General features: G+C 46.6%; 2 protein-coding genes across 3 annotated transcripts in view; one reads left to right on the top strand and one right to left on the bottom strand.

The window, feature by feature from the left end:
• The window catches only part of commd6 (COMM domain containing 6), a 138,988-nt gene that overhangs the window by 56,493 nt on the left and 64,381 nt on the right, over positions 1 to 18,114 (top strand). The gene's annotated exons all lie outside the window — the stretch shown is intronic.
• The window catches only part of uchl3 (ubiquitin carboxyl-terminal esterase L3 (ubiquitin thiolesterase)), a 72,102-nt gene that overhangs the window by 24,963 nt on the left and 29,025 nt on the right, over positions 1 to 18,114 (bottom strand). For both annotated transcript variants that reach the window (XM_072476162.1, XM_072476163.1), the window contains exons 3-4: positions 11,069 to 11,154; positions 10,732 to 10,779 (exon numbers count right to left, since the gene is read on the bottom strand). In XM_072476162.1, the coding sequence (XP_072332263.1) occupies positions 10,732 to 10,779; positions 11,069 to 11,154 (134 nt within the window). The remainder of the gene's footprint in view (positions 1 to 10,731; positions 10,780 to 11,068; positions 11,155 to 18,114) is intronic.

The raw sequence follows: 18,114 nt of genomic DNA, 5'->3' as shown, positions 1-18,114 counted from the left end.
TGATTTGGTCTGTTTCAAACGCCACTTCCTGTTGCGCGCAATGCTCTGTGTCAATTTATGTGCACCTTTCACCTGCGCCCCATCATGCACAGTAATCCCCTCCACGCATGGTGATGGAGGTTCCGGGCTCGCATGCAGCCTTCCACCAAATCACCCTTTAACACAATAAAAAATCCCAAGGTCGTTCATAAAACTAAATTTGACACCAAAACCCCACCAAGAGGTTATTAGCGCAGAGAGTCAAACAGGCAGGTGTTAAGGTGTGTCTTAAAAGGAGGAAAGGGTGTTAGAGAGGTGTGAGTAGGGTTATTGTTCATCATGAGTGTTGCCAGCCTATTTGACTGTGAGGGCAGCGCACTTTGTTCCCTCCAAATACCAGCATTTTCAAGCAGAAGGGAAATGAAAAGCAATCAGAGGCGGAGGACATGGCTTATTTCCCCCTCCCTCTCTCAGAGGGATTGAACCCAACTCCAGTGCCGTTGACACAATGACTAAACAATTAACTTTGTGTAGGCCAGATTGGACTGATAGTCCAATTCCGCACTGCACAGAGATAGAGGAACACAATTACGGTTTGTTGGGGAGTCTAGGGCTGGGGGACACGGTAGCACAGTGGTTAGCACCGTTGCTTCACAGCACCAGGTCCCAGGTTCGATTCCCACTTGCGTCACTGTCTGTGCAGAGTTTGCACGTTCTCAGTGTCTGCGTGGGTTTCCTCCGGGTGCTCCAGTTTCCTCCCACAAATTCCAAAAGACATGCTTGTTAGGTGAATTGGACATTCTGAATTCTCCCTCAGTGTACCCGAACAGGCGCCGGAATGTGGCTCTTGGACTTGATGGGCAAGGAAAGTGCGTTCATAATGCGGTCAAACCGGTTGAGTCGGTCAACCTGCAAATGCTTCCAACAAGCCAATGACCGGTGGTAAGAGCGGGAGAGACTCCTGGTCAGGCACGCTTGATGCAAAGTGGCGCCACTCAAGCTATAAGACCCCAACGACAGAGTAACTACCTGTTCCGCGAATTACGAACTGCGGAAACAGATGGAAGTCTGCCTTAAGTGAGGGAAGAGAATTGGAACTGGAATCTAAAATGGAAGTATAGGTCAGAGGAACTTTGGCTTAACCTGCACAATGCGCTGGTTAGTCCAGGTATTGGATACCATGTCCAATTAGGGAGGCAATGGCATACTGGTACTGTTACTGGAATAATAAACCCGAGACCCATAGTAATGCTGTGGGGTCCCGGGTTCGAATCCCGCCGTGGCAGTTGGTGAAATTTGAATTCAAAAAATAATCTGGAAGTAAAAAGGTCTAACGGTGACCATGAAACCTTTGCCGATCGTCGTAAAAGTCCATCCGGTTCACTAATGTCATTCAGGGAAGGAAATCTGCCATCCTTACCTGGTCTGGCCCACACGGGACTCCAGACCCACAGTGACGTGGTTGACTCTTAACTGCCCTCACAAGGGCAACTAGGATGGGCAGTAAATGCTGGCACAGCCTGCGATGCCCACGTACCACGAATGAATAAAATAATTCTGGTCAAGAAGTCATCGGGCAGACGTTAAAACTTTGGGTGAAATACAGAGAAGCAGCAGAATACCAGTCCTTGGCATCACAGGACAGGGATTCCATTGTTAAAGAGTCAAAACTTAACCCCGACAGCTTTGATGGAGAGCAGCTCAGAACAGTTATTCGAGGGACCAAATAACACTGGAATATAAATTTGGAACGCCATTTGAAATTAAAGCATATCATGAGGACATAGGTTCCACCGAGTAAAAAGAAAATTCAGGACCAATGTAGAATTAATTCTTCAAATAGTTATTTGGCAGTACAGAACTTGAGTTTTGCTAAAATAAAGATACATGCTGTCAAACCTTTTAGTCATCAAGGCAGTTTACAAGAATAGTAAAGGGAACAACAATTTATAAAGAGCAATTTAAGATTATCAGTTGGGCTCACAGTGTGACTCACTTTGGGGTGCGAGAAGCCACATATATTTGCCCCGTCCTTTGTAGACAGAAGGAGCATGTCGACACATTGCGCCTTTTTCAACTGAACAAATGTTTGGGGAACAGCCATTCTCGGTTCATTTCCCATGGCAATGCCTTGACCAATCAGAGTCGACCTGCCTGGTTTGAATTTGAACAAAATCTGGGCAGTTAACTGTCCCCTGATGCATTCTCCATGGCGATGCCTTTATCAATCAGAGCCCAGTTGCTAACCGACCAGTACTCACTTTGCATGCAGCATAAATTGTTGTTCCCTTTACTACTGGTACTCTTGGGCACTAGTGCAAGATGAAAAGCTTCAATGGCGTGTCTCTATTTTTCAGCGATAACTAGTTCTTCGTACAGACTGCTGTGGATCTCTGTGCATGGTCGTAGAACATACAGTGCAGAAGGAGGCCATTCGGCCCATCGAGTCTGTACCGACCCACTTAAGCCCTCACTTCCAACCGATCCCCGTAACCCAATAACCCCATCTAACCTTTTTGGACACTCATGGCAATTTATCATGGCCAATCCACCTAACCTGCACGTCTTTGGACTGTGGGAGGAAACCGGAGCACCCGGAGGAAACCCACGCAGACACGGGGAGAACGTGCAGACACCGCACAGACAGTGACCCAGCGGGGAATCAAACCTGGGACCCTGGTGCTGTGAAGCCACAGTGCTAGCCACTTGTGCTACCGTGCTGCCCGTGTAGAAGGAAATTGTTTAACAAAAAGTGGGTGCTTTGGAAAAGGTACAGGGTTGAGGGGTTGGGTGGGGAGGAGGAGGACTGAGGTTATTTCAGTCTCTGTGGGTTAGGCTAGGATACACAGTCACAAAGTCTCCTTCATTCATAACCACCTTGTTAAATTGGGTACTATTGGGTCAGATTTGCAACACAGTAATAAACAGGGCGAGAGATCACAACAACAGCTCTGATTGAAAGTAGATTTATACTGGTTGCAACAGCAACGCTACTCTGGTTTTGGATTTGAGGGATGTTGAAATAATGATGTCATTTCAGCTATGATGCGAGTGGATAAACCATTGACTAATTTTAGGCATGGTGATAAATCCCCAGGGCATCTCTGTCAATGCTAATAACAAATAAAAAAGGTCCTTTGAATGGCTCAGAACGTTTCGCACGTCAGTGACTACCCAAACTGACCAGGTGGCGCTTAAGCCACGGCCTGTAATGGGGGGGGGGGGGGGGGGGGGGGGGGGGAGAAGAGACAAGGTGTTAACCTGCTCCTGTTAGCTATGGCCCATAACTTCTGCAGAGTGGCAATCTCCATCGGTTGGTGGGGTGGGGGGTCATCCTTGTGTGGGGTGTCCCGTGCAAAGCTAGGTCGAGGTTTTTAAAATAGTTATTCTGGAGTTAAAAGTATTTTTTTTCCCTCTATCGCTTTCAGAGTAATTATCAGGGTAAAACTGGGCAGAACCATCCGAAGTTAGACATTTGAATCGCTTCTGTTGGATGGTTCACAGCCCAGCACTTCTGGCCAATTGTCGGGTAAACCCTTACATGGGAACTTCCGAGAGGGATTCCCCAGCGCATCATAGGTGAGGGCGGCACAGTAGCTAGTACTGTTGCTTCCCAGCGCCAGGGTCCCAGGTTCGATTCCCGGCTTGGGTCACTGTCTGTGCGAAGTCTGCACGTTCTCCCCGTGTCTGCGTGGGTTTCCCCCGGGTGCTCCGGTTTCCTCCTACAAGACCCAGAATACGTGCTTGTTAGGTGATTCTGAATTCTCTCTCCGTGTACCCGAACAGGTAGCGGAGTGTGGCTACTAGGGGATTTTCACAGTAATGTAAGTCTACTTGTGACAATAATAAAGATTATCAAATGTGACACTGGGGAACTGGAGGTTATGTGCCAATGTACTAAGCCCTGTGGAAGGGTACCTGGCACGGACATCGATAAGATTGGAATCAGGAATGATGGCGGGGTCACCCACCAGCTAGACGGACGCTGCTTTTCAAACACCAGCAATGATTCATTGGATGAGGTACCAGAGAGAAAGTAGCAACTGTGAAACTGTTACCTTGTAAGTGGTTAAGGGAGAAAAATGGGTGTTGGGGGGGAGGGGGCGGAGAGAGGGGGTGAAGGCATGACTCGTCAAAGCTGGAAATAATTAAAGTTTAGCTTGCAATAAAGGTACTGCAAACACAAGACCCACACTGTCTTCAAGAGCCTGCAGCACATCTCAATGAGCAGAAACCGACAGAAAGAGGGCAGAGATGGAGGTTTTTAAAATGGTAACTTAATTCAAAATACAGGTTGAGCATGCCTTATCCGAAATAGAGTGCTGTCATAAGTGGGAAATCCCACAAGGCTTCCGGAGGACGTGCAGTACCCAATGCATGCACATGCGCAGTATATTCCGAAATCTGAAAAATTCAAAAATCTGATACACATTCGGCGCCGAGCATTTCGGATAAGGGATTTTCAACCTGTATGCGTCAGCCGTTAACATAGTGAACAGCTTGTTGAATGGTGGAGCAGGCTCGAGGGGCCGAATGGCCTATTCTGCTCCTATTTCGTAGGTCTGTTTGTGACATTGGCTTCTCTATCCGACGGTTTCGCTCAGTTGGCTGGTTCGTGATGCAGAGCGAGGCCAGCAGCGTGGGTTCAATCCCCGTAACGGCTGGAGTTATCCATGAAGGTCCCGCATTCTCAAACTTGTCCCTCGCCAGAGGTGTGGTGATCCTCAGGCTAAATCACCACTAGTTCGCACTCCCCCTCAAAAGGGAAAAGCAGCCTTTGGTCATCCGGGACTATGGCGACTTTACTTACTTACGTAACTATTCGATGTCAACAGCAGATTCAGGGATTTTGTGTCAGCTAAACATTCAAAGAGGAATCTAATGAATCTCGGTTCAACAGGGGCAGGGAGGGTGGATATAGGTGCTGTGGTTTCGGCAAAGTGGTGACAACAAATTCCGAAACGTAATTTGGATGGGCCGAACAGACCATGTGCATTGATTATGGGAAATTTGGCAGAATGATGCATTCATTCCGACATGAAAACCGAACTGGTTGACCCAAAGGAACAGAACATGGGGCGCGATTCTCCGCTCCTGTGCCGGATGGGAGAATCGCCTGGGTCGCCAAATTTTCCCGCGACACCGGTCCGACGCCCTCCCGCGATTCTCCCAAGCGGCGAGAACGGCCCCGTCGAGTTCCGCGTGGCGCAGGCTGGAGAATCCCCCGAGACACCCAAAATGGCGATTCTCCGGCACCCCTGCTACTCTCAGGCCCGGATGGGCCGAGCGGCCAGCCCAAAACGGCGGGTTCCCCCCAGCGCCGTCCACACCTGGTCGCTGCCGGCGGGAACAGCGCGGGAACCCTGGGGGGCGGCCTGCGGGAGGAGGGGGGGGGGGGATCCTGCACCGGTGGGGGGCCTCAAATGGGGTCTCCCCACCGATCGGCGGGCCGTCCTCTCTGAAGGAGGACCTCCTTTCTTCCGCAGCCCTGCAAGATCCGTCTGACATCTTCTTGAAAATGAAATGAAAATCGCTTATTGTCACGAGTAGGCTTCAATGAAGTTACTGTGAAAAGCCCCTAGTCGCCACATTCCGGCGCCTGTTCGGGGAGGCTGGTACGGGTTGCGGGGCAGACTCGGAGAGGACGGCAACCACGCATGCGCGGGTGACGCCAGTTATGCGGCACCAGCCGCATCATGTGTGCGGCGCCGCCTTTACACGGCACCAAGGCCTGGCGCGCGTAAATGACTCGGCGCCGCTCCTAGCCCATTTTCGGGCCCTGAATCGGTCGGGATAGGGGCCGTTTCGCGCCGTCGTGAACCTCGACGGCGTTCACAACGGTGCGAACACTCGGTCTCCATTTCAGAGAATCCCGCCCAAGGTGTCAATAAGATGAGTTCGTTAAACAGGTAGACGGGTTTAAAAAAAAAATGAATGAACGGTTACAAATTAAATTAACATTTGATAACAGCCAAACAGGTTTTACAAAAAGAGTCAAACTGTTTCACTTAAAAAAAACCAACTGTGAACAATCGTTAACAAAGCTATTTCTCAAATGCAATTTTATATTTCGACAAGAGAAGATATTAAAAAATATTTGAAGAGTTTTTAATTATCCAGTTACTCCTAAATTAAAGGGAAAAAACTAGCTCTAAGCACTCCCCAACCTCTTATAATGAATATATGTATATATATATATATACACACACTTAAAAAAACATTCTTAGACTTAATTTCTTATAAACACTAATTTTCTTACTTGTCTGGAGACCTGACAACCTGCTTGGTTGTCTTACTCTCAGCTCAACCTTTCTGTGATGTTACCTATGAGCAGAGGTACACAGCAGTGCCATTAACTGCTGTGGAGGCCACACTATTTGTTTGAGAGGCAATCTGTAGCCACCAATACATAATAATCCATGCTATTCATTGAGGATGGAGAGTATGAAGCTGGTTCATTAGATAGAGCAGCCCAGACCTCATACAAATCCAAAGTCCCAGACCTAGCAAGTGAGCAGCTTAGTGGCCTACCTAGGCTTCAAATGGCAACAGAAAGCGCACCAGTAATCAGGACAGAGTAGCCTTCTTAACAGCCACCCCACTCATCAATTTAAACATTCACTCCCTCTACCACTGGCGCCCAGCGCCCAGCAGTGTGGACCAGCTACAAGATGCAGTTAGGGATGGGCATTAAATCTGGCCTAGCCAGCGATGCTCAAATTCCATAACAAATACAGAAACACTGGGTAAGAACAAACAAGAGGCATTCCTTCTTCATGTCCAATGCATGTATCAAGACCTTTATTTGCAGATGCAAAGAATAATTTAAAGTTTGCAGATAACATAAAACTAGGTGGAAATGTGTATTGTGAGGATGATGCAAAGATGCTTCAAGTGGATTTGGCTAGTAGGCAAGAACATGGCAGATGGATATAATGTGGATAAGTGTGAGGTTATCCTCTTTGGTAGGAGCAACAGACGTGCAGATTCTTTCTTAAATGGTGAGAGATTGGGGAGTATCCAAAGGAACCAAAGAGTCCCTGGGTGGAATTCTCCCCCCCCCCCCACGTGGGTGGGAGAATTGCCGGGGCGCTGCCCGAGTCCCGCCACGCGCCCTGGCATCCGCACGCGATTCTCCCACCCCCCCTCCCAAACCGGCGCGGTGAGAATCACGGCTGGCCGCTGGGAGAATCGCCGCTCACCACTTGTAGCGGGCGAGTGGCGATTCTCCAGCCCGGATGGGCCGAGCAGCCTGCCCAACACGACAGGTTCCTGCCGGCGCCGTACACACCTGGTCGCTGCCGGTGGGAACAGCGCGGAAACGCTGGGGGAGCGGCCTGTGGGGGGGGGGGGGGGGGGGGGAAGAGGAGACAGGTTCCTGCACCGGGGGGGGGTCTGGCCCGTGATCGGTGCCCACCAATCGGCGAGCTGGCCTCTCTGAAGGAGGACCTCCTTTCCTCCGCCACCCCGCAAGATCCATCCGACATCTTCTTGCGGGTCGGCCGGCAACCACGTACGTGCGGGCTGGCGCCGGTCAACCTGCGCATGCGTGGGTGACGTCATTTACGCGCCGCCGCTTTTACGCGGCGCCAAGGCCTGGCGCACGTAAATGACGTGCCGCCGCTCCAACTCCACCCCCCCCCCCCCCCCCCCCCCCGGGGGCGGGAGAATAGGGGGCTGGGAGTGGCCTCCGGCGCCGGAGTGAAACACTCCGGTTTTCACTCCGGCGTCGAGACTTCGTCTCCCGATGGGAGAATTGCGCCTCTTGTTTCTAAGTCGCTCAAAGCGTGCGAAGCAGGTGCAGTAAGGAATTAGAAAGGCAAATGATAGGCTGGCCTCTATGACAAGGGGATTGGAGTACAGAATTAACATGTCTTGCTTCAATTGTATAGAACCTTGGTTAGATTGCACCTGGAGTATTTGGTCTCCTCACCTAAGGACGGATAATTTGTCATAGCGGGAGTGCAGTGAAGATTCGCCAGGATTCCTGGGATGGTGGGAGTGTCTTTTTTAGGAGAAATTGAAGAGGCTGGGCCTGTATTTTCTAGACTTTGGAATAATGAGAGGTGATCTCAGTGAAGAACACAAAATTCTTCAGGGGCTAGACAAGGGAGTGATTGCTGAAGACGACGACGACCATTCAGGATCTTGTATCCTTCAAAGAAGTCACCCCTTGATCTTCGAAACTCCACTGGAAACAAGCCCAGCCTTTCCAACCCATCTTCAGAAGACAACCCGCTCATTCCAGGTATCAATCTAGTGCTGTACCTGCATACTAACTTTTCGCAGTTCATACAAATGCCTCTGCACCTCAGCCTTCGGCTGTCATTTTCCATTTAAGTAACACTTGGCTTTTTTGTTATTCTTCCTGCCAAAGTGAACAACTTCAAGGGCGGCACGGTGGCCCAGTGGTTAGCATTGCTGCCTCACGGTGCTGAGGACCCAGGTTCGATCCCGGCCCCGGGTCACTGTCCGTGTTTGCACATTCTCCCCGTGTCTGGGTGGGTCTCATTTCCACAACCGAAAGATATGCAGGGTAGGTGGACTGGCCGTGCTAAATTGCCCCTTAATTGAAAAAAATTATTATTGGATACTCTAAAATTTTCAATTTAAAAAGAAAAATCAACTTCACACTTTCCCACATTATACTCCATGTGCCAGATTTTTGCCTGTTCACTTAACCTATCTATGTCCATCAGCATCCCCCAGGTCTTCTTCACAAAATACTTTCCTACCAGTCGTTGTGTCGTCTGTAAATTTAGCTATTGTGCCTTCGCTCCCCTCATCAAATCCACTGATATAAATTGCAAAACGTTGACGCCCCAACACTGACCCCTGCAGGACTCCACTCATTATATCCTGCCAATCAAACAAAGACCAATTTATGCCTACTGTCTGCTCTCTGCCAGCCAATCTTCAGTCCAGGCTAATATTTTACCCTCATACCAAGAGTTTTTATATTTTGCAATAACCTTTGATGTGACCGATAGATTGGAGATATTAAGGACATCACAGGATATGGGGATAGCACGGATCTGCCATGATCTAGTTGAATGGCGGAGCAGACTTGAGGGGCTGAATGGCCTATTCCTGCTTCGATGTTCCTAACACCTGAGCTCTACGTGTTAACACTCATTTGCCAAGAGGCAGTCAAAGCCAACGTGGGCAGCATGTAGGGAGACCAGCCCTACAGAATGTTTGCAACACCGAAGGAATGTGGACTCAAAAGGAGAAAGAGGATTCCTCTAGATCCAACATTAAAAGTGCTCTCACGATCACCGCAATTGCCAGCCTCAAAACCCTTGATCTCCCATTCCCCTGGTCCCAGCCCATCGCCTCTCACCTCACCTCCTCCCTTGACTTTTAGGCCCCCTCGATTCAAGCCAGACCTGCAGCCTGTCCCATGGTCTCCTGCATGCTCCCAACCGGTACTCACTCCTCCCTTCACCAGTGGGCTACAGCACCACACTGGTTCCGTGACATTTTGGTCCGGGCATCAACAACTGCGATAGTTTTAGACCATGCCTATCCGGTGGTGCAGGGTCTTTACCATGACCCCGTGAGCCCAAAAGAGGGCACTCCTGAACTTGTTGCACACAACCTGCAATATAAATGTAAGTTGTTGTTGTTTACCCACACTGACACAGGGTTTGCACGAGGCAGTGATGTCACATATCAGCTGCGCATCAAAGGGCCCCCAACTTGCTGGATCTGCTTAAAGGTCAGGTCCAAAAAATAAATTATAAGTAACATTTTTCAAAACCCCTACCCACTACTGCATTATTAATAGACAGGATTTTGAACAAATAACTACTCTGTAGCCTATTATTAACTTGTAGGGAATTCTACACCGTAAATATCTGTTTTTCTATCGCCCCGCCCCCCCCCCCGTTACCTCTAGACTCGATCATTCCTATGTACTACTGGCTAGTTGCACACATTCTATCCTCCTTAAACTTAAAAAAAAAATTAAGAGTACCCAATTATTTTTTTTCCAATTAAGGGGCAATTTAGTGTGGCCAATCCATCTAACCTGCATGTCTTTGGGTTGTGGGGGAGAAACCCACGCAAACATGGGCAGAATGTGCAAACTCCACACGGACAGTGACCCAGGGCCGGGATTCGAACCCGGGTCCTCAGCGCCGCAGTCCCAGTGCTAACCACTGCGCCACATGCCGCCCCATCCTCCTTAAACCTGAGCTCAACCAAAACCTGAGGACATACTGTCCATGTCTTACTAGGCAGCCAGTCCCATTCCCCCGTCATTCTCGGGCTCCTGGTCAAGCAAAGCTTGGATATTAAAATACTCACCCCTTGTTTTCACATCCCTCCGTGGCTTCACTCCTCCCTATCTCTATAATCTCCTCCTCGGAGATATCGGTTTCCCTCTGCAGTTGCCCAAGTCCCAGGCTCTGGAATTCCCTCCCTACACCTCCTTGCATTCCTCTTTCAAGACACCAATTAAAAGCTACTTCTTTGACCAGGATTTTGATCGTCCGACCTGATACCTCATTGTGCAGTGTCACTGGCAGCCCCTTCAATTTTCAGTAAAATCCGAACTCGTAAGTCGCCGCTTTTGATGGAATCTTAAATTTGCAAACCTCAGCCACCCACCTGCATCCTCACAAATCTTGACATCCCCTTTGCCCCCGTGCACATCGTGGTTTGAAAGGTCGCCATAGCGATTTCAAACAGGCCCGTGACAATGCAGATGGATCAATGTGGACCAATGGGTGAAATAAATAAACATACCTCAGTTTGTCCTTCCTGTGCACTGAATTCATGAGTAACACGAATACTCTAAAAAGAACAGAAGCACGAGTAAGCACTTTCATATTCCTTGCCTGCACACGGATGAAAATGGCATTTTTAACCTCAAACTTCAAATTTCGTGACTTCAGATTATTCAAACTAAAAGCCTGGAGCGTGTCTTTCCCCCCCCCACCCAGTAACTACGTTTATTTCCAGCATCTTAAAAATTCAATATTACTCCTTAAGAGCATGCCTGAAAAATCGCACGCTTCACACGGACAGTCTTAAAAGGAATATGCTTGTTTATAATTATGAAAAAGAAAAAATGTAAAGTCACCTCATCATTTTCGAGGTATTTTGCTTTCTCTTCAGGATTTAACGAGGTCGAATTGTCCAAAAATGTTTTCATAACTGAATTTGTTTCTGTCCAAAACATAGTGACAAAGTAATTAATTACATTAATAACTGAATTATTGTACAAATAAAATGAGAATAGTTTACATGGAAGTATTAGCAACTTCCTGGAAAATCTTTCTTCAGTAAGAGTAAGTTATTAAAGGAAGGAAATAGATCATAATTCATTGACAACAAGAGCAGTCCCACTTTTTAAAATTATCTCTGTGGATAAATCCCAACGCAATTTAGGGTGACATTTGTAAGCCATGTAGGTCAGGCCAGGTTCAGGCAAAGCCACCGGCCTACTGGAAGTTTGTTAAATCTCAGACTGGATTTACCTTTTGCATTAACCTTCCCTGACAAGTGAAATAAAGAAATGGTCTCCACCCTTATCACAGCACCAAGTACCCTTCCTTACAAAGGATTTTTTATTTTTCCAATTGAGGGGCAATTTAGCATGGCAAATCCACCTACCCTGAACATCTTTGGGTTGTGGGGATGAAATCCACGCAGACATGGGGAGAATGTGCAAACTCCAGACGGACAGTGACCCGGGGCCGGGGTCCAACCCGGGTCCTCGGTGCCGTGAGGCAGCAATGCTAACCACTGCGCCACCGTGCCACCCGTCGATTTTACTCAGTGGCAACTGTTCCTACAACGCAGTGCTCTCCCCGGTACACATTATCAATGCTTTCCCACATTGGACCAGCCACATAAATACAAGAGCAGGCCGGAGGTTTTGAGGTTTTATCGTGTTTGTGTGTAACATTTGGAAAATATAAATAAGAATTTTTTTGAAAACTGGTCAAGTTTCCTTTGGCAGCACCTTCCAAACCCTCGACTCTATCACCTATAAAGAGACTCGATGTGGAGATGCCGGCGTTGGACTGGGGTGAGCACAGTAAGACGTCTTACAGCACCAGGTTAAAGTCCAACACCTGAGGAAGGAACAGTGCTCTGAAAGCTAGTGTTTGAAATAAACCTGTTGGACTTTAACCTGGTGTTGTAAGACTTCTTACTATAAAGAGACGGCAGCCATGGCTGGGTACAAGCTCCCCTCCAAATAACACAACATCTTGGCACGGGACTATATCAACTTTCCATCACTGTGGCTGGGTCAATGTCCCTTCCTAACAGCACTGTGGTTGATCCTACGCCACGTGGACTGCAGCGGTTCAAGGCGGAAGCTCACCACCATCGCCTCAAGGGCAATTAGGATTGGGCAACAAACAGGGCGGCATGTGGCGCAGTGGATAGCACTGGGACTGCGGCGCTGAGGACCCGGGTTCGAATCCTGGACCTGGGTCACTGTCTGTGTGGAGTTTGCACGTTCTCCCCATGTCTGCGTGGGTCTCACCCCCACAACCCAAAGATGTGCAGGTTAGGTGGATTGGCCACACTAATCACTTGCCCCTTAATTGGAAAAAAAATAATTGGGTACTCCAAATTTAAAAAAAAAAGGATTGGACAACAAATGCTGGTCTAACCTCCCATGTCCACATCCAGAGAACGATGAAGAAAAAAATTCATTAATATTTGATCCTCTACTAATGACTAGTTTCAGAATCAAAGATGAAGAGACTTTCAGCAAATATAAAATCAAAAATCAAAAAGGACCAGTTGGTGTTTCCCAAATCATTGCCAAGAGCATAAAGATGTGTCAGACAATTAGTGGGAGGGACATAGATACAACATTATTAAGTGAATGACGATAGACTATGATTAGATATTGGATACAAATACAGAATTGGATCCAATGCTAGAATTGTGTAATCGGAATTCTAAACACTGGTGGAAATGCTAATTTCACAAATACTCTCAGACTCAGTTACTTCGGTCATAAATCAGCTTGGATTTTGGGTTGCTTTGAGAGAAAATGTATTTCATTTGGGAATTATAAAAATGAATATGGCAAATTTTTGTTGCTGGCTATATGAGCTGGAAGCTGCAGTAATTAATGTAGTGTTATCCTGGAGTGTTTGGGTGAGGGAGTGGGCCTAGTGGGGTGCACTTTCAGAGGGTCGGTGCAGACACGACAGGCCAAATGGCTTCCTACTGCACGGTAAGGATTCTACTACAGTGCGGAGATCAGGTTTGATATCCTGGGACTACACTACAGTGCGGAGATCAGGTTTGATATCCCGGGATTATACTATAGTGCGGAGATCAGGTTTGATATCCGGGATTATACTATAGTGCGGAGATCAGGTTTGATATCCTGGGATTATACTACAGTGCGGAGATCAGATTTGATATCCTGGGACTACACTACAGTGCGGAGATCAGGTTTGATATCCTGGGATTATACTATAGAGCGGAGATCATATTTGATATGCGGGATTATACTATAGTGCGGAGATCAGGTTTGATATCCGGGATTATACTATAGTGCGGAGATCAGGTTTGATATCCGGGATTATACTATAGTGCGGAGATCAGATTTGATATCCTGGGACTACACTACAGTGCGGAGATCAGGTTTGATATCCTGGGATTATACTATAGTGCGGAGATCATATTTGATATGCGGGATCATACTATAGTGCGGAGATCAGGTTAGATATCCGGGATTATACTATAGTGCGGAGATCAGGTTTGATATCCGGGATTATACTATAGTGCGGAGATCAGGTATGATATCCTGGGACCATACTATAGTGCGGAGATCAGGTTTGATATCCGGGATTATACTATAGTGCGGTGATCAGGTTTGATATCCGGGATTATACTGTATTGCGGAGATCAGGTTTGATATCCCGGGATTATACTATAGTGCGGAGATCAGGTTTGATATCCCGGGATTATACTATAGTGTGGAGATCAGGTTTAATATCCGGGATTATACTATAGTGCGGAGATCAGGTTTGATATCCGGGATTATACTATAGTGCGGAGATCAGGTTTGATATCCTGGGATTATACTACAGTGCGGAGATCAGATTTGATATCCTGGGACTACACTACAGTGCGGAGATCAGGTTTGATATCCTGGGATTATACTATAGTGCGGAGATCAGGTTTGATATCCTGGGATTATACTACAGTGCGGAGAACAGATTTGATATCCTGGGACTACACTACAGTGCGGAGATCAGGTTTGATATCCTGGGATTATACTATAGTGCGGAGATCATATTTGATATGCGGGATTATACTATAGTGCGGAGATCAGGTTTGATATCCGGGATTATACTATAGTGCGGAGATCAGGTTTGATATCCGGGATTATACTATAGTGCGGAGATCAGATTTGATATCCTGGGACTACACTACAGTGCGGAGATCAGGTTTGATATCCTGGGATTATACTGTAGTGCGGAGATCATATTTGATATCCTGGGATTATACTATAGTGCGGAGATCAGGTTTGATATCCCGGGACTATACTATAGTGCGGAGATCAGGTTTGATATCCGGGATTATACTATAGTGCGGTGATCAGGTTTGATATCCGGGATTATACTGTATTGCGGAGATCAGGTTTGATATCCCGGGATTATACTATAGTGCGGAGATCAGGTTTGATATCCCAGGATTATACTATAGTGCGGAGATCAGGTTTGATATCACGGGATTATACATTAGTGCGGAGATCAGGTTTGATATCCCGGGATTATACTATAGTGTGGAGATCAGGTTTGATATCACGGGATTATACTATAGTGCGGAGATCAGGTTTGATATCCTGGGATTATACTATAGTGCGGAGATCAGGTTTGATATCCCGGGATTATACTATAGTGCGGAGATCAGGTTTGATATCCTGGGATTATACTATAGTGCGGAGATCAGGTTTGATATCCCGGGATTATACTATAGTGCGGAGATCAGGTTTGATATCCTGGGATTATACTATAGTGTGGAGATCAGGTTTGATATCCCGGGATTATACTATAGTGCGGAGATCAGGTTTGATATCCTGGGATTATACTATAGTGCGGAGATCAGGTTTGATATCCTGGGATTATACTATAGTGCGGAGATCAGGTTTGATATCACGGGATTATACTATAGTGCAGAGATCAGGTTTGATATCCTGGGATTATACTATAGTGCGGAGATCAGGTTTGATATCCCGGGATTATACTATAGTGCGGAGATCAGGTTTGATATCCCGGGATTATACTATAGTGCGGAGATCAGGTTTGATATCCTGGGATTATACTATAGTGCGGAGATCAGGTTTGATATTCCGGGATTATACTATAGTGCGGAGATCAGGTTTGATATCCTGGGATTATACTATAGTGCGGAGATCAGGTTTGATATCCCGGGATTATACTATAGTGCGGAGATCAGGTTTGATATCCCGGGATTATACTATAGTGCGGAGATCTAGTTTTATATCGCCGGATTATACTACAGTGCGGACATCAGGTTTGATATCCCGGGATTATACTATAGTGCGAAGTTCAGGTTTGCTGTCCCGGGATTATACTATAGTGCGGCGATCAGGTTTGATATCCGGGATTATACCTTAGTGCGGAGATCAGGTTTGATATCCTGGGATTATACTATAGTGCGGAGAACAGGTTTGATGTCCCGGGATTATACCACAGTGCGGAGATCAGGTTTGATATCCTGGGATTATACTATAGTGCGGAGATCAGGTTTGATATCCTGGGATTATACTATAATGCGGAGATCAGGTTTGATATCCCGGGATTATACTATAGTGCGGAGATCAGGTTTGAAATCCCGGGATTATACTATGGTGCGGGGATCAGGTTTGATATCCAGGATTATATAGTGCGGAGATCAGGCTTGATATCCCGGGATTATACCATAGTGCGGAGATCAGGTTTGATATCCCGGGATTATACTATAGTGCAGAGATCATATTTGATATCCGGGATTATACTATAGTGCGGAGATCAGGTTTTATATCCGGGATTATATTATAGTGCGGAGATCAGGTTTGATATCCGGGATTATACTACAGTGTGGAGATCAGGTTTGATATCCTGGGATTATACTATAGTGCGGAGATCAGGTTTGATATCCGGGATTATACTATAGTGCGGAGATCAGGTTTGATATCCCGGAATTATACTATAGTGCGGAGATCAGGTTTGATATCCCGGGATTATACTATAGTGCGGAGATCAGGTTTGATATCCCGGGATTATACTATGGTGCGGGGATCAGGTTTGATATCCAGGATTATATAGTGCGGAGATCAGGCTTGATATCCCGGGATTATACCATAGTGCGGAGATCAGGTTTGATATCCCGGGATTATACTATAGTGCAGAGATCATATTTGATATCCGGGATTATACTATAGTGCGGAGATCAGGTTTTATATCCGGGATTATATTATAGTGCGGAGATCAGGTTTGATATCCGGGATTATACTACAGTGTGGAGATCAGGTTTGATATCCTGGGATTATACTATAGTGCGGAGATCAGGTTTGATATCCGGGATTATACTATAGTGCGGAGATCAGGTTTGATATCCCGGAATTATACTATAGTGCGGAGATCAGGTTTGATATCCCGGGATTATACTATAGTGCGGAGATCAGGTTTGATATCCCGGGATTATACTATAGTGCGGAGATCAGGTTTGATATCCTGGGATTATACTATAGTGCGGAGATCAGGTTTGATATTCCGGGATTATACTATAGTGCGGAGATCAGGTTTGATATCCTGGGATTATACTATAGTGCGGAGATCAGGTTTGATATCCCGGGATTATACTATAGTGCGGAGATCAGGTTTGATATCCCGGGATTATACTATAGTGCGGAGATCTAGTTTTATATCGCCGGATTATACTACAGTGCGGACATCAGGTTTGATAGCCCGGGATTATACTATAGTGCGAAGATCAGGTTTGATAGCCCGGGATTATACTATAGTGCGAAGATCAGGTTTGCTGTCCCGGGATTATACTATAGTGCGGCGATCAGGTTTGATATCCGGGATTATACCTTAGTGCGGAGATCAGGTTTGATATCCTGGGATTATACTATAGTGCGGAGAACAGGTTTGATGTCCCGGGATTATACCACAGTGCGGAGATCAGGTTTGATATCCTGGGATTATACTATAGTGCGGAGATCAGGTTTGATATCCTGGGATTATACTATAATGCGGAGATCAGGTTTGATATCCCGGGATTATACTATAGTGCGGAGATCAGGTTTGAAATCCCGGGATTATACTATGGTGCGGGGATCAGGTTTGATATCCAGGATTATATAGTGCGGAGATCAGGCTTGATATCCCGGGATTATACCATAGTGCGGAGATCAGGTTTGATATCCCGGGATTATACTATAGTGCAGAGATCATATTTGATATCCGGGATTATACTATAGTGCGGAGATCAGGTTTGATATCCGGGATTATACTACAGTGTGGAGATCAGGTTTGATATCCTGGGATTATACTATAGTGCGGAGATCAGGTTTGATATCCGGGATTATACTATAGTGCGGAGATCAGGTTTGATATCCCGGGATTATACTATAGTGCGGAGATCAGGTTTGATATCCCGGGATTATACTATAGTGCGGAGATCAGGTTTGATATCCCGGGATTATACTATGGTGCGGGGATCAGGTTTGATATCCAGGATTATATAGTGCGGAGATCAGGCTTGATATCCCGGGATTATACCATAGTGCGGAGATCAGGTTTGATATCCCGGGATTATACTATGGTGCGGAGAACAGGTTTGATATCCGGGATTATACTACAGTGTGGAGATCAGGTTTGATATCCTGGGATTATACTATAGTGCGGAGATCAGGTTTGATATCCGGGATTGTACTATAGTGCGGAGATCAGGTTTGATATCCCGGGATTATACTATAGTGCGGAGATCAGGTTTGATATCCCGGGATTATACTATAGTGCGGAGATCAGGTTTGATATCCTGGGATTATACTATAGTGCGGAGATCAGGTTTGATATCCCGGGATTATACTATAGTGCGGAGATCAGGTTTGATATCCTGGGATTATACTATAGT

This window comes from Scyliorhinus torazame, chromosome 15 (assembly GCF_047496885.1).
Source record: "Scyliorhinus torazame isolate Kashiwa2021f chromosome 15, sScyTor2.1, whole genome shotgun sequence".
In the NCBI taxonomy this organism is placed as follows: Eukaryota; Metazoa; Chordata; class Chondrichthyes; order Carcharhiniformes; family Scyliorhinidae; genus Scyliorhinus; species Scyliorhinus torazame.
The sequence above is the reverse complement of the archived record's forward strand: the minus strand, read 5'-3'. Positions and strand labels throughout refer to the sequence as shown.